Source organism: Scyliorhinus torazame, chromosome 10 (genome assembly GCF_047496885.1).
Source record: "Scyliorhinus torazame isolate Kashiwa2021f chromosome 10, sScyTor2.1, whole genome shotgun sequence".
Classification (NCBI taxonomy): Eukaryota; Metazoa; Chordata; class Chondrichthyes; order Carcharhiniformes; family Scyliorhinidae; genus Scyliorhinus; species Scyliorhinus torazame.
In genome coordinates, this window is record NC_092716.1 from 188,185,153 (window position 1) to 188,199,938 (window position 14,786).

The window sequence follows — 14,786 nt, forward strand, 5'->3', positions numbered from 1 at the left end:
AGAATCCCTGGATCTGTACAGAGTGGGATCCTGCAGCTAGGCAAATCTTTTGTGCGCTGGGATAGGTGGTTAAGGAACAGCGTCTTACCGTGTCGGGGTGTATAAAACTTTCCGTGCTCCCGGAGTCGACTAGGCATGGCGTCTCGTGGCCGATAATTAGGACCGTTGTCGGCGTCGTCTGGAGAGACCGGGGCCGAGCCTGATCGAGCGTAACCGAAGCGAGCCGTGGTTGTAGTAGTGGGGTGGGGTCCGTTGTTGCCGTCCAAGATGGCGTCGGGGATGGACAAAATGGCCGCCACCATACATCGCACGTGGCTGGGGGGTCACAAGATGGCGGCGGGGGTGGACAAAATGGCCGCCCCCATGCGTCGTACAGGTCGGGGGCGGTCCAAGATGGCGGCGCCCCTCCTCCCCTCGTGGTGGTCGGGACCCAAAATGGCGGCGTCTGCGGGTCGCACAACGGCACCCCTCCTCCCCTCGTGGTGGTCGGGACCCAAAACGGCGGCGTCTGCGGGTCGCACATGGTGTGCTGGGGGGTCTGGGGAGCGCTAGGACCGCGCGGAGCTCCCTCACCACGAGCGCCAGGGCCGTGAGCGATAGGACCGCGCGGAGCTCCCTCGCCGGGGACAGCGGTGGTCGGGGCCCAAGTCGGCGCCGGCGGGTCAGGCGTGGGGCCGCGAGCGCAAGGAGGGCGAGGAGCTCCCTCACCGGGGACAGCGGTGGTCGGGGTCCACGTAGGTGGCGCCGGCGGGTCAGGCGTGGGGCGCGGGACGGGGGTGAGGGTGGCGTTCGGGACGCGAAAAACCCCTTCCTCTCCGTGGAGAGTGTTGGCCGGGACCCAAAGCGGGAGCGCCGGCGGCGGGTCGTACATGGGCTGCGGGGAGGGGGGTTGGGGAGCGTAGGCGGCGTGCAGGGCTCCCAGTTCTCCCGGGACTGCGGCGGTCGGGACCCAGAGCGGCTGCGCCTGCGGGTCGTACAAGGCGTGCTGGGGGGGTTGGGAGGCATAGATTGCTTGTAGGGCTCCCTGTGGCCCCGGGACGGCGGCGACCTCGCGGGATCGGCACACAACCGCATAATGGCCCTTTTTCCCGCAGCTTTTGCAGATGGCTGCGCGGGCCGGACAGCGTTGTCGGGGGTGCTTCGCCTGGCCGCAGAAATAACAGCGGGCGCCCCCGGTGCGACTCGGCGTTTGGACTGCGCAAGCCTGTGGGGTGTCCGGGGGGGGGGAGGTAGGGGGTTTGCCGCGACGGGTACGTACGGGGCCCAATGGCCTGCCGCGCGGTCGGGGCCGTAGGCGCGGGGATTAAGCGCGGCCACGTCTAGGGAGGCTGCTAGGGCCCGTGCCTCTGAGAGTCCTAGCGACTCGTTTTCTAGAAGTCTTTGGCGGATTTGGGAGGATTGCATACCTGCCACAAAAGCGTCGCGCATTAACATGTCCGTGTGTTCGTTTGCATTCACCGACGGGCAGCTGCAGGCTCGTCCCAAAATCAGCAGCGCAGCGTAGAACTCGTCCATCGATTCTCCGGGAGCTTGCCGTCTTGTCGCGAGCTGGTAGCGAGCGTAGATTTGGTTAACTGGGCGAACGTAGAGACTTCTCAGTGCTGTGAACGCCGTCTGGAAATCGTCATTCTGGAATTATCCTGAGCTCCATAGTCCTTTTTAGGCACGCTTAATAAATTGTAGCGCACAAAGACTCCGTGAGACGAATAGAGTGAAGTCGATGAGGCTTTATTAAGCGTGTCTGTTCCCCAGCAGCCCGATAGTAAACTGGCCTGCGGGGGTAGACACCGGCTTCTTATACTTCGCCTTCAGGGCGGAGCTTGAGGTCAACGGCCAACCAGGACCCGGGATCTGTCAGCCAATGACATTAGGGCTTCCAGTCCCACATGACCCCCAATACATACTACCACACAATACCCGTTGAAGTTTCAGCCACATCCTTCATTTTATGGAAGCAGACACTTCAACCACATTCCGCGATTGCTGGAAGCAATTCAACAACCTCATCGCGGTAGACACAATTAAGGACTCATTGGATGAAGTTAGAACTTCAACAATAAATGCCAGCTGGACAAACGTTTGGCCTGAGGCTGCGAGTGGTTTCACAGGGGTCCTCACTGTGGATGCTTAAATGGTCAGGATTCTTGACAGGCCAAAACAAGTTGGATGGGAGGGATTTGAAGACCAGACCACGTGATGAAGCAGAGGAGTTGCTTCTATCTCATCAAGAGACACTCTCTGTGGAAGAATTGGTTGAACAGATGAAATTAAATGAAAGTAAACAGGAGCAGCAAGAAGCACCCAAGAAGGTTCATTTTACAACCAGGATGATGGCTGATCTCATAAAATCAGCTGAAGATTTGAAAAAACGGGAAAGACTGTGATACAAACATGCAAAGAAGCATTGCCTTTTTTAGAGTAGTTGACACTGCTAGTACTCCTTACAGAATTGAAAAGCGAAAGGCAAAGCAGTCGAGATTAACAATGTTCTTTTCATCCACATCAACAGCACGGGAGCATAGTGGTTAGCACTATGGCTTCACAGCGCCAGGGTCCCAGTTTCGATTCCCGGCTTGGGTCGCTTTCAGTATGGAGTCTGCACGTTCTCCCCATGTCTGCGGGGGTTTCCTCCGGGTGCTCCGGTTTCCTCCCACAAGTCCCGAAAGACGTGCTATTAGGTAATTTGGACATTCTGAATTCTCCCTCAGTGTACCCGAACAGGCGCCGGAATGTGGCAACTTGGGGCTTTCCACAGTAACTCCATTGCAGTGTTAATGTTCTGTGACCTTGCCGTTGCAATGATGCACACAGAACATCTGGTGACTTAACTAATAATAATAATCGCTTATTTTCACAAGTAGGCTTCAATGAAGTTACTGTGAAAAGCCAGTCACCACATTCCGGCGACTGTTCGGGGAGGCCGGTATGGGAATTGAACCCACGCTGCTGGCTTGTTCTGCATTACAAGCCAGTTGTTTTAGCCCACTGTGCTAAACTAGCCCCTATAAACCTAGAATGATGATTTGTTGATGAACACGTGGAAAGATAACAAACAGAATATCTTTGGAGTTCCGTGAACTCTCCTGGAACTACCCTCTGTGAGACTGTCCTGTTGTACGCCTTACTGCCAACTGATGGGTGTCTCACGTGACGTGCCTGATCTCTGGTGCCACCAGCTGGTTGGAGGTCACATTACTAACTATGTACAAACCTATTCACTGGCATATCACCACAACGGAGGCCCTATATTCCCAGTCGGCACAATACATCCATTTCAATGGGGATTGAGCTCACCAGGATGCCCGGGCATCAGGGTTCGCCGCCATCATCTAGATGCCCGGGGTCCAGGGGGTGATTGACGGATACATGTCGCCTGACGAGCACCTGCAGATGACAGGCCGCTCTTTACAAACCAAAAGGGGTTCCACTCGATGAACGTGCAGCTGGTGTGTGACCATCAGCTGTGCATTATGCACGTTTGTGCCCGATACCCGGCAGTGTGCACGACACCTTCATCCTGGCACACAAGATGATTCCCGATGTCTACAAGGCGACCCCCTGGCTGGGGTTTGGCTCCTGGGCGACAGGTGCTATCCTCTGCAATCGTGGCTGATGACCACAGATCGACGTGGAGACCTGCTACAAAGACGCCCATGCAGCGACCAGGGGCATGATCGAGCGGTGCTTCGGCATCCACAAGATGCGGTTCAGGTGCCTGCATCACTCTGGAGGGGCCTTCCAGCATGATGTGGCTTGCTGCATCGTCCACAACATCACGCTGCAGAGGAGCAACGTGCTGGAGGAGGAGAATGAATGGCAGGCCTTGTCCAATGAGGAGGATGCGGGCGAGGGCGAGAATGTGCAGGACATAGGGCCCGGTCAGGCACGGGAGGCCACACAACTTGTGTGCCTGGGGCAACGCGCATGGGGTGCTCGGATTGCCTCCAGGTTCACCGTCTAGGGACAGGGTAGGGGGAGACTGGCCAGGGGCATGGACACCGTATCCCACCACCCCTCCCCCAGCCACCCTCCTGCTTACAACCCCCTGCCGCACTGCGGGCCCTGGGTTGGTCCATGGGATGGAGGACGATGACAACTGCTCTGCGATGAGCTCTGGTGCTCCACATCTTTTGACAACGTCTGACTTCTGCCCACGGTAGCACTTTGCTTCATTCACCTGGGTGATCCCTGCATGCGAGCTGGCTATTCCATCACACAGTTCCATCGAATTCCTGGGGTGGCAGAGGTGGATATGGTGGGTGGGGAGGGTGGAAGGGGGGACACCGGAGCAGTGAGGGTTGGCTGAACTGCGGACCCTGAGCCCAGCCCACCCCTAACGTCTGCCAAATACCCCCCTCCACGCCACCTCTGCCGCCAACCCAGACCAGCCCACCCCTCACACCCTCCTGACAGAGCACCGAGGCAGGTTGCAACATTGTGAACAGATATATACATAGTCGTGCCCTAGCCCCTATCATTCAACTGTACCCTGCACCTGTACCAACCTAACTGTTGTCTAACTTTCTGGCTTTATGTGTCCTAACGCTACATCTTGGTGGATCCCCAGAAGGTACATCAGGACTGGAGGTGGCCTGCTGTGATTCCCGCCCTGTGACCTGGGTCCCTGCTGGCGGCCATCTCTTGGAGCGACCAGGCCTGGATTAGCCGGGCTGCTGTTCAGGTGTCCCAGGTGGTATGTGGCGTGGTGCACCCTGTTCTGCCTGCTGCCCACCAGATGCACTAGGGACATGGGGTCGGGTGGGGGGGGGGGCATCCAAGGCGCTGCAGTCTTCTGGCACCTCCCCTGCAAGAGTCATTGGCACGCGCCCCATCTGCTCCTCCCTCAGGGTGCCTGATGGCCTCTGGGCCACTCCATGGGTCGGGGTTGCAAGCGGAGCTAACCCTGAGTCTCCTCTGCCACTTCAGCTAGTGACTGCACCATCTCCCTCTGTGTCTGTGCCATGTCGACCAGCGCCTGGGCAATGCCGCCGATGCTCTCAGCCATGACCCACTGTGACTGGGCCACATTGAGGAGGGCCGCTGCAATGTCCAGGTGGCTCTGGCACATGGCTGCCTGTGAGAGGGCAGCCCAGTCCTGGGCCTCGGTCACTGCCTGCACAGAGTGCCCCAGGCCTTGGACATGCTGATCAATAGCCAAACCCCCCTCCCCCCCTAAAGCTCCACCGCAGATGCCACCTGTGCAGTGGTGTCCTGGGTAATATGCATGGTCAGCACCACCACCTGCTGCTGCACACAGTTGGACTCCTTCACCTGAGCCTGCAGGTGCTGGATGCTCGCCGACAGCCCCCAATGCAGACCCTGGCTCTGCGACTGCATCTCCACAATCAATGGAACTGTCCATTCCAGAAGCCCAAAACCTGCCTGGACGACAGCTATTTCCTGGGGACAGCCCGCCCTCCAACCGTCTTCCCCCTCGGGAGTTCCTATCTCCACTTGATGTACCAGAGCATGTGTGTGGTGAGCTCCAGATAGTTTCCCAGAAGCCTCTTCACTAAAGTGTCCAACCGAGGTGACTGTCTCTGGGATGCTAGAAGGCTGTGACGGGAAATCGGTGTCATCCTCGGACATGAGCTCTGGGGAGTCCTGGGTTTCGGACATGTGGGTCTCTCCATGTCGGTATACTTGCCGCTGGTCGGCACATGGGGGGGGGGGGGTGGCGGCGGTTGTGGCTGTGGCTGGGGGCGGGGAAACCAGAAGCATTCGTACCGTCACCAGCAGCTCCTGCAAGACACAAGACGACGCATGGTTAGACCCGGGCCCAGGGGTGGTGTGAGGTACGTAAGGCCCAGAACTCTAGGGTCCCCTGCCATCGGGTTTGAGGGGTGGGGTGCCTTGTAAAATGCAGCATGTGGCCTTTCCACTGCCTACCTGCCTGCGACGAACTGTCTTCTATTTTAGGGTGGTTGGGGAGAGGCACGGTACATTAGAGATATTTAGTGGACCCACCCGTAGGCCTATTGAGGCTATTAAGTGGCCAATTAATGGCCACCTATTTGCATCATTCGGCCCCAGCCCCATTTTACCTGCAGCAAGGGTAGGCCTATGCCAAATGAAGAGCCCAGCAGCTTTAGCTGCACAGGTTGGTGTTGGGCAAAAGGAGTGGTAGCTCCTAATTGGCGGTCCCCTGTGCCTGATAGAAGCACCCCTGCCCAAGACCATACCCCTGCAGCATCTGATTGACTAATATCTCCCCAAATGGGGGTGCAAAAGTCTTGTCCTGCAAAGTGTAACATGACTGCAGGGCAACCGGTAACAGTAGAAATGCATTCCCTGCCAACTCTCCGGGTGAGCTCAGCAGGATGGGTAGTAAAGCTGGGTATAATTCAACAGGAGCCAGAGCAGACCTAGGCATGGAATAATTATTTCAGGAAACAATTGTACCGCGTTATTGGAATGGATTGGGAGTCACATGTAGGCTAAACTGGCAGATTTCCTTGCCTGGATCGGTCTTCCCCACACTTGATGACAGCTGCAATGGTCACCATTAGTGAGACTATCTTTATGTGGAATTTACGTTCCCTCACAGCTTCCATGGTGGGACTTGAACCCATATCCGCAGGGCATTCGCCTGGGCCTCTGGATTACTAGTCCAGTGTCCACTGACATGGGCAGCACGGTAGCACAGTGGGTAGCACTGTTGCTTCACAGCTCCAGAGTCCCATGTTCGATTCCTGACTTGGGTCACTGTCTGTGTGGAGTCTGCCTTTCTCCCTGTGTCTGCGTGGGTTTCCTCTGGGTGCTCTGGTTTCCTCCCACAAGTCCCGAAAGACGTGATGTTAGGTAATTTGGACATTCTGAATTCTCTCTCTGTGTATCCGAACAGGCGCCGGAATGTGGCACTAGAGGCTTTTCACAGTAACTTCATTGCAGTGTTAATGTTAGCTTACTTGTGACAATGAAGATTATTATTATTATTACCACTTGTAACCATCTTCTCCCAGTTTACTTGTTTGTAAGTTTATTTCAATCTAAAAATGATTTTCATTGATGTATTTGAACATTTGTAACTCAACTCATCACATAAAAATACCAGCATCAGATTCAAATTGATATTTATTTTTAGTTCAGCAGAAACCAAATTGCAAATACAAATAATTAGAAATAGAAGCACAGAGTCTGAGCTATCAATTTGGGCAGATTTTGTGAATACATTGTTTGATCTGAAAACAAGGATTTGATAATGAAAATTCTTACATAATGTAATTCCAGCTTGAGGATTCTGACTCTAACAGCACAAGTTTACATTTTATTTAATTGGATTTTAAAATTCAAAACTATATTACACATTGCCTAAAGAAAATGAAACTAACCACAATTTGCTGTGATATAACCGAGTTACTTTATTAAAGAAGGGAAACAAAATGTGGAAAAAACAAAAACAAATGGGTGGCACGATGGCACAATGGTTAGCAATGCTGCCTTACAGCACCAGGGACCCTGGTTCAATTCCGGCCTTGGGTAGCTGTCTGTGTGGAGTCTGCACATTCTCCCCATGTCTGTGAGGCTTTCCTCCAGGTGCTCCGGTTTCCTCCCACAGCCCAAAGATGTGCAGGTTAGGTGGGTTGGCCATGCTAAATTGCCCCTTAGTGTCCAAAGATGGTTAGTCTACGGGGTTGTGTGGATAGGGCGGGGGAACGGGCCTAGGTAGGGTGCCCTTTTGGAGGGTCAGTGCAGACTCAGTGGACCGAATGGCCAACTTCCGCACTGTCGGGATTCTATGAATATGTATATATTTTACAAAAAAGCGGATTGAGGATTAGTTGAGGAAGAACATAGTTTGTGACAATTTTTCACCTTGCATGTGGATTTATGGCAGGCTCTCATCAAAGTCAAGACCACATTCATCTTCAAAATGTGTTAAAACATGACATCGACACCTCCATTAACATTTTAAAATTATATATTTCCATGTTTATGATTAAGTTTCTTTGTAAACTCCAAATTGTAATGATTCCTCCCACCACGTGGACATGAGTATTTATAATAAAAATATTATATGTGTCAGTCTATTTGGACTGGCTTACACCTGCAAATTGGTCCAATTATTCCTGTCCTTTTACCCACTTCACTTTAGGTGTGATTATTTTTAATTGATTGCCATTCTCCACATTTTGCGTGTTATTTTCTCCCTTCAATTAGGATCTTGTTACACACGTTACTGCTTGAGAAAGTCGATGGACCAATGATGTATCTCCTAGCCAAATTTGCTCTTGTCTCACAGCTCAGAGGACCAGTAACTGTGTGAGGATACATGGGCAGAGACTAATCATTCCTGACACAGTGTGATAGCGCATCACGATTGGACCTTAGGGTGTGCTACTCCCACAACCATTCTCCCTTCATTCTCCCCCAGTCTTCCCTACTCTCCCCTCACTTTGTAATCTCCTGGAGAAGGCAAGAAAATCGTCAAGGAAACCCTGAGCCAGGCATGTCTTGTAATCTTCACCTAAACAGTTCAAACATCCAAAGCGATAAATGCATCAGAGTGATCAAAATGACTTGGAGATTCATAATGTTAAAGCATAAACCATGCTTCTATGATTAGTAATGTTAGGTTCTGCGTAATTAAGTGTTGATTCAGATGCTCTTGTGTAACAGTTTACATTCTCTGATCATTCATCTTTCAAGTCATGAGCATGTAGAAAACTGCTGTGTACAAATACCTATTAATGTTGGCATTAAAGCTGGACAATCAAGCAACGTTAATAGAAGGATATGCTGATAGGGTTAGATAACGAGGTGGAAGGAGGCTAACATAGAGCATAAAGACCAGCACAGACTAGTTAGGCCGAATGGCCTGTTTCTGTGCTTTACATTCAATATCGGTTGCGTTTTGTTTCTTTACATTCCATGTAATTCTATCGAAAACAAATTCTGATCCCACTTCCTTGACCTGAATGTTTATTGAATTAGTTTGCTTGCTTGACGTTGGAGGATGCAATCTCATAGTATGTTACTTGGGGTTCTTGCTCATGGTCTCCTCATGGTGAACTGTTCTGTGTCTGATTATTGCTCCACACTTCAGCTTCAATAGATTCTTTCGGTTGCCTGGTTCCATATGAAGAATTCTTCTTGAATCTAAAGATTACAGATCTAAAATATGAGTCGAGTGCAGAGTGGGAACTGTCATAAGAGCTTGAGTCTTCCCTACATTTCCATACGGTTTTGAGCAGTGTAAAGTGGCGACAGGACAGATATCTTTTAAAATGTGACTTAATTTTTGCTCTCCTTTCTATAGTTTCAAAAGACAGGATAAAATATTACCAAAGAGCCACTCAATCCACTCATGCCCTAAACTGCAGCAACTTGCATTTAGCACCTTTAATATAGAGAAACATGTGGTAAACCACTGTTAGTGTATTATATGTATTGTGGTAAACTGTTACTGTACTACATGTATTGTGGTAAACTACTGCCTGATGGCTCCGCCTCCCCTCGGGCTCGGTATAAAGGTGGCTGACCTCCGGCCCTGCCCCAGTTCGGGATCAGTGGCTAGGAGGCTTTCTGTTTAGCTTATTAAAGCCACAGTTTCGTTCACTACTCGTCTGGTGTTAATTGATGGCACATCAAAACAACAACAACCTATATTTATAGTCTACAACAACAAACGATATATTGTGCATTTAACATAATGCAACATCCCAAGGGGCTTCACAGGAACATTACAAAACAATGTATGACACTGAGTCTCGGAAGCAGATATTAGGTCAGATGACCAAGAACTTGGTCAAAGAGGAAAGTTTTCCGAGCTGCCTTCAAGGAAGCACGCGAGGTAGAGAAGCGGAGAGGTGTATGGAGGAAACTCCAGAGCTTGGGGTCTAGGCAACAGAAGGCACGGCCACCAATGGTGGCGTGATTAGAGTGTGAATACACAAGAGACCACAATTAGAGAAGTGCAGATATCTTGGGAGTGCTGTTGCATTGGAGGAGATGAGAGAGATAGGGAGCAGGATTTGAAAATACGAATGATAATTTTAAAGTCAAGACTTGCTTGACCAGGAGCCAATGTTGCTCGGCGAGCTTGGGGTTGATAGGGGAACAGCACTTGTGAGTTAAAACATGGGCAATAGAGTTTTTGGATGTTCCCCATGTTAACAGAGAGTAGAATGTGGGAGACCAGCCAGGAGTGTGCTGGAATAGTCACATCTGGAGGTAACAAAGGCATGAATGAGGGTTTCAGCAGTAGATAAGTTTTTTAAAAAAATATGTTTTATTGAAATTTTTTTCCCGAACAACAATTTTTCCCCTCTTACAAAGCAAACGCAACAATGACAATACAGAAATTTTTAACAATACACAAGTAACAAAACCACTTTATCTTTGACCTAAACTAAACTAACCCCCCCTCCCCCCTGGGTTGCTGCTGCTGGTCATCTGTCTTCCCTCTAACGTTCCCCTAGGTAGTCGAGAAATGGCTGCCACTGCCTGGTGAACCCTTGAGCCGATCCTCTCAGGGCAAACTTTATCTGCTCCAGTTTAATAAACCCCGCCATATCGTTTACCCAGGCCTCCAGTCCGGGGGGTTTCGCCTCCTTCCACATGAGTAGGATCCTGCGCCGGGCTACTAGGGACGAAAAGGCCACAACGTCGGCCTCTTTCGCCTCCTGCACTTCCGGCTCTTCCGCAACTCCAAATAGAGCTAACCACCCGGGCCTTCACCACCTGCGAAATCACTCCCGTCACTCCCTTCCATTATCCTTCCAGCGCCGGGCACGCCCAAAACATATGTGCGTGGTTTGCCGGGCTCCCGCCACACCTCCCACATTTGTCCTCCACTCCAAAGAACCTGCTCAATCTTGCTCCCGTTATGTGTGCTCTATGTAGCACCTTAAATTGAATCAGGCTAAGCCTGGCGCATGAGGAAGAGGAATTTACCCTGCTTAGGGCATCAGCCCACATACCCTCCTCTATCTCCTCCCCCAGTTCTTCTTCCCACTTTCCTTTTAGTTCGCCCACCGACTCCTCTCCCTCTTCCCTCATCTTTCGGTAAATCTCTGACACCTTGCCCTCTCCAACCCACACCCCTGAAAGCACCCTGTCCTGTATCCCTTGTGTCGGGAGCCGCGGAAATTCCCTCACCTGTTGTCTAGTAAACGCCCTCACCTGCATATATCTCAAGAAATTTCCCCGGGGCAACTTATACTTTTCCTCCAATGCTCCCAAGCTCGCAAAAGTCCCATCTATAAATAAATCTCCCACCCTCCTAATTCCCAACTGGTACCAGCTCTGAAATCCTCCATCCATTCTTCCTGGGGCGAACCTATGGTTGTTCCTGATTGGGGACCCCACCAGGGCTCCCCGCACCCCTCTCTGTCGCCTCCACTGTCCCCAGATATTCAATGTTGCCGCCACCACCGGGTTCGGGGTAAACTTTTTAGGTGAGATCGGTAGCGGCGCCGTCACCAGCGCCTCTAAACTCATCCCTTTACAGGACTTTCCAGTCTTTTCCACGCCGCTCCCTCACCCTCCATCATCCATTTACGTATCATTGTCACATTGGCGGCCCAATAGTAATCGCCCAAGTTCGGTAGTGCCAATCCTCCTCTGTCCCTACTACGCTGAAGGAACCCCCTCCTTACTCTCGGAACTTTCCCTGCCCACACGAAGCTCGTGATGCTCCTGTCTATTTTATTAAAAAAGGTCTTGGTGATTAGTATAGGGAGACATTGAAATACAAATAAGAACCTCGGGAGGACCATCATCTTAATTGCTTGCACCCTGCCCGCCAGCGATAGAGGCTGCATGTCCCACCTCTTGAAGTCCTCCTCCATTTGTTCTACCAACCGTGTCAGATTAAGTCTGTGCAAGGTTCCCCAGCTCCTAGCGATCTGAATCCCCAGGAATCGGAAGTTTCTTTCCACTTTCCTTAGAGGCAAGCCTTCTATCTCTCTACTCTGGTCCCCTGGGTGTATCACAAATAATTCACTCTTCCCCATGTTTAGCCTATACCCCGAGAAATCCCCGAACCCCCTCAAAATTCGCATAATTTCTATCATCCCCCCCGCTGGGTCCGACACGTATAACAATAGGTCATCCGCGTATAACGAGACTCGGTGTTCTTCTCCCCCTCTAATCACCCCTCTCCATTTCCTGGAGTCTCTCAACGCCATGGCCAGAGGTTCAATTGCCAACGCGAACAACAATGGAGACAGCGGGCATCCCTGTCTTGTTCCCCTATATAGTCGGAAATACTCCGATCTATGTCGACCTGTAACTACGCTTGCCGTTGGAGCCCCATAAAGAAGTCTAACCCAGCTAATAAACCCGTTCCCAAACCCAAACCTCCTTAACACTTCCCATAAATACTCCCACTCCACCCTATCAAATGCCTTCTCTGCGTCCATTGCCGCCACTATCTCTGCCTCCCCCTCCACTGGGGGCATCATTATCACCCCTAATAGTCGTCGCACGTTAACATTCAGTTGTCTCCCTTTTACGAACCCTGTCTGGTCTTCGTGCACCACGCCCGGGACACAGTCCTCTATCCTCGATGCCAGTACCTTTGCCAACAATTTGGCGTCCACGTTCAATAATGAAATGGGTCTATAGGACCCGCACTGCAACGGATCTTTATCCCTCTTCAAAATTAACGATATCGTCGCCTCCGACATCGTCGGGGGTAGAGTCCCCCCTTTCCTGGCCTCATTGAACGTCCTCACCATCAACGGGGCCAACAAGTCCACATATTTTCTGTAATACTCCACCGGGAACCCGTCTGGTCCTGGGGCCTTCCCTGCTTGCATGCTTCCCAGTCCCTTAATAACCTCGTCCACCCCAATCGGTGCCCCCAGGCCTACCAGCCCCCGCTCCTCCACTTTCGGGAACCTCAATTGGTCCAGGAACTGCCGCATCCCCTCCTCTCCCTCTGGGGGTTGAGACCTATACAGTTCCTCATAGAAGGTCTTGACACCTCATTTATCTTTCCTGCCCTTCGCACCGTATCTCCCCTTTCGTCTCTAATTCCTCCTATCTCCCTCGCTGCTGCCCTCTTTCGCAATTGATGAGCCAACAGGCGACTAGCCTTTTCCCCATATTCATACCTCCTCCCCTGTGCCTTCCTCCACAGTACTTCCGCCTTTCTGGTGGTCAGAAGGTCAAATTCCGTCTGGAGTCGTCTCCTCTCCCTGTACAATTCCTCCTCCGGGGTCTCTGCAAATTCCCTATCCACCCTTAAAATCTCCCCCAGTAATCTTTCCCTTTCCTTGGCCTCTGTTTTCCTTTTGTGGGCCCCAATGGAGATCAGCTCTCCTCTGACCACCGCTTTTAGTGCTTCCCATACCACTCCCACAGGGACCTCGCCGTCGTCATTGACCTCCAGGTATCTCTCAATACACCCCCACACTCTTGCACACACTCCCTCATCCGCCATCAGTCCCACATCTAATCGCCAGAGTGTTCTCTGCTCCCTTTCCTCTCCTAATTCCAGGTCCACCCAATGTGGGGCATGATCCGAAACCGCTATGGCTGAGTACTCAGCTTCATCCACCCTAGAGATCAACGACCTTCCCAAAACAAAAAAATCTATCCGGGAGTACACTTTATGGACATGGGAGAAGAAGGAAAACTCCCTAGCCCTAGGTCTAAGAAATCGCCATGGATCCACTCCCCCCATTTGGTCCATAAACCCCTTAAATACCTTGGCTGCTGCCGGCCTTCTTCTGGTCCTTGAGCTGGATCTATCTAGCCCCGGGTCCAGCACCGTATTAAAGTCCCCTCCTAAAATCAAGTTTCCTACCTCCAGGTCCGGTATACGCCCCAGCTTCCGTCTCATAAATCCCGCATCGTCCCAGTTTGGGGCATACACATTAACCAACACGACCTCCATTCCCTCCAGCCTGCCACTCACCATTTACATATCTACCTCCGCTATCTGCTACGATGTTCTTTGCTTCAAATGCTACCCGTTTCCCCACCAAAATGGCCACCCCTCTATTCTTTGCGTCCAGTCCTGAGTGGAACACCTGTCCCACCCATCCTTTCCTTAGCCTAACTTGGTCCGCCACCTTTAGGTGCGTCTCTTGGAGCATAACCACGTCTGCCCTTAGTCCTTTCAAATGCGCGAGCACTCTTTAATCGGTCCGTTCAGGCCTCTCACGTTCCACGTGATCAGCCTCACTAGGGGGCTACCTGCCCCCCTCCCGTATCGACTAGCCATTACCTTCTCTAGGCCAGTCCCATATCCCGCCTCCGCGCTCCCGCTCGCTCCCCCAGCGTCGCACACCATCCCCGCCCACCCACTCTTTAGCCATTTCCTTTTGGATTTCCGCAGCAGCAACCCAATTGTCCCCTCCCCCTCCCTCCCCCCCCTCCCCGCTAGATCTCTTTCTAGCATGATAGCAGTAGATAAGTTGAGACTGGGGTGAAGTCAAGCAATTTTATGAAGGTGGAAATAGACAGTCTTAGAGATGGCATTAATGAGGTGAGACGCTCACCTCAGAGTCAAATGTGACTCCAAGGTTGTGAATAAACTGGCTTAATCTCAGTTTCTATGGAGACAGATGGAGTCTGTAGCTCGGGAATGGAGTTTATGTGGAGGACCAAAAGAAATGGCTTCAGTATTTATTTCATTGGAGGCAACTTCTGATCATCCAGTACTGGATATCCCAAAGTACCTTACGGAAATACAATGATAAAGATGGAAGCTCAGCCTATGAAAGAGAGGTTGGGGAAGGGGTGTCAAAGGTTTGGTCCAAGAGGTTGGTTTGAAGGAAGGTTGTAAAAGAGAATAAAGTTTAGAGACAGAAAAGAATGGAGTGTCTGAAGAC

At 51.5% G+C, this 14,786-nt stretch overlaps 1 protein-coding gene across 1 annotated transcript in view; it reads right to left on the reverse strand.

Annotated features, from left to right (window-relative positions):
• Positions 1-7,056: 7,056 nt before the first annotated feature.
• LOC140384444 (lymphatic vessel endothelial hyaluronic acid receptor 1-like) overlaps positions 7,057-14,786 on the reverse strand; it is a 106,919-nt gene continuing 99,189 nt past the window's right edge. Inside the window, exon 6 of the mRNA XM_072466157.1 lies at positions 7,057-9,099. Within this exon, the coding sequence (XP_072322258.1) occupies positions 9,003-9,099 (97 nt within the window). The 3' untranslated portion in view covers positions 7,057-9,002. The remainder of the gene's footprint in view (positions 9,100-14,786) is intronic.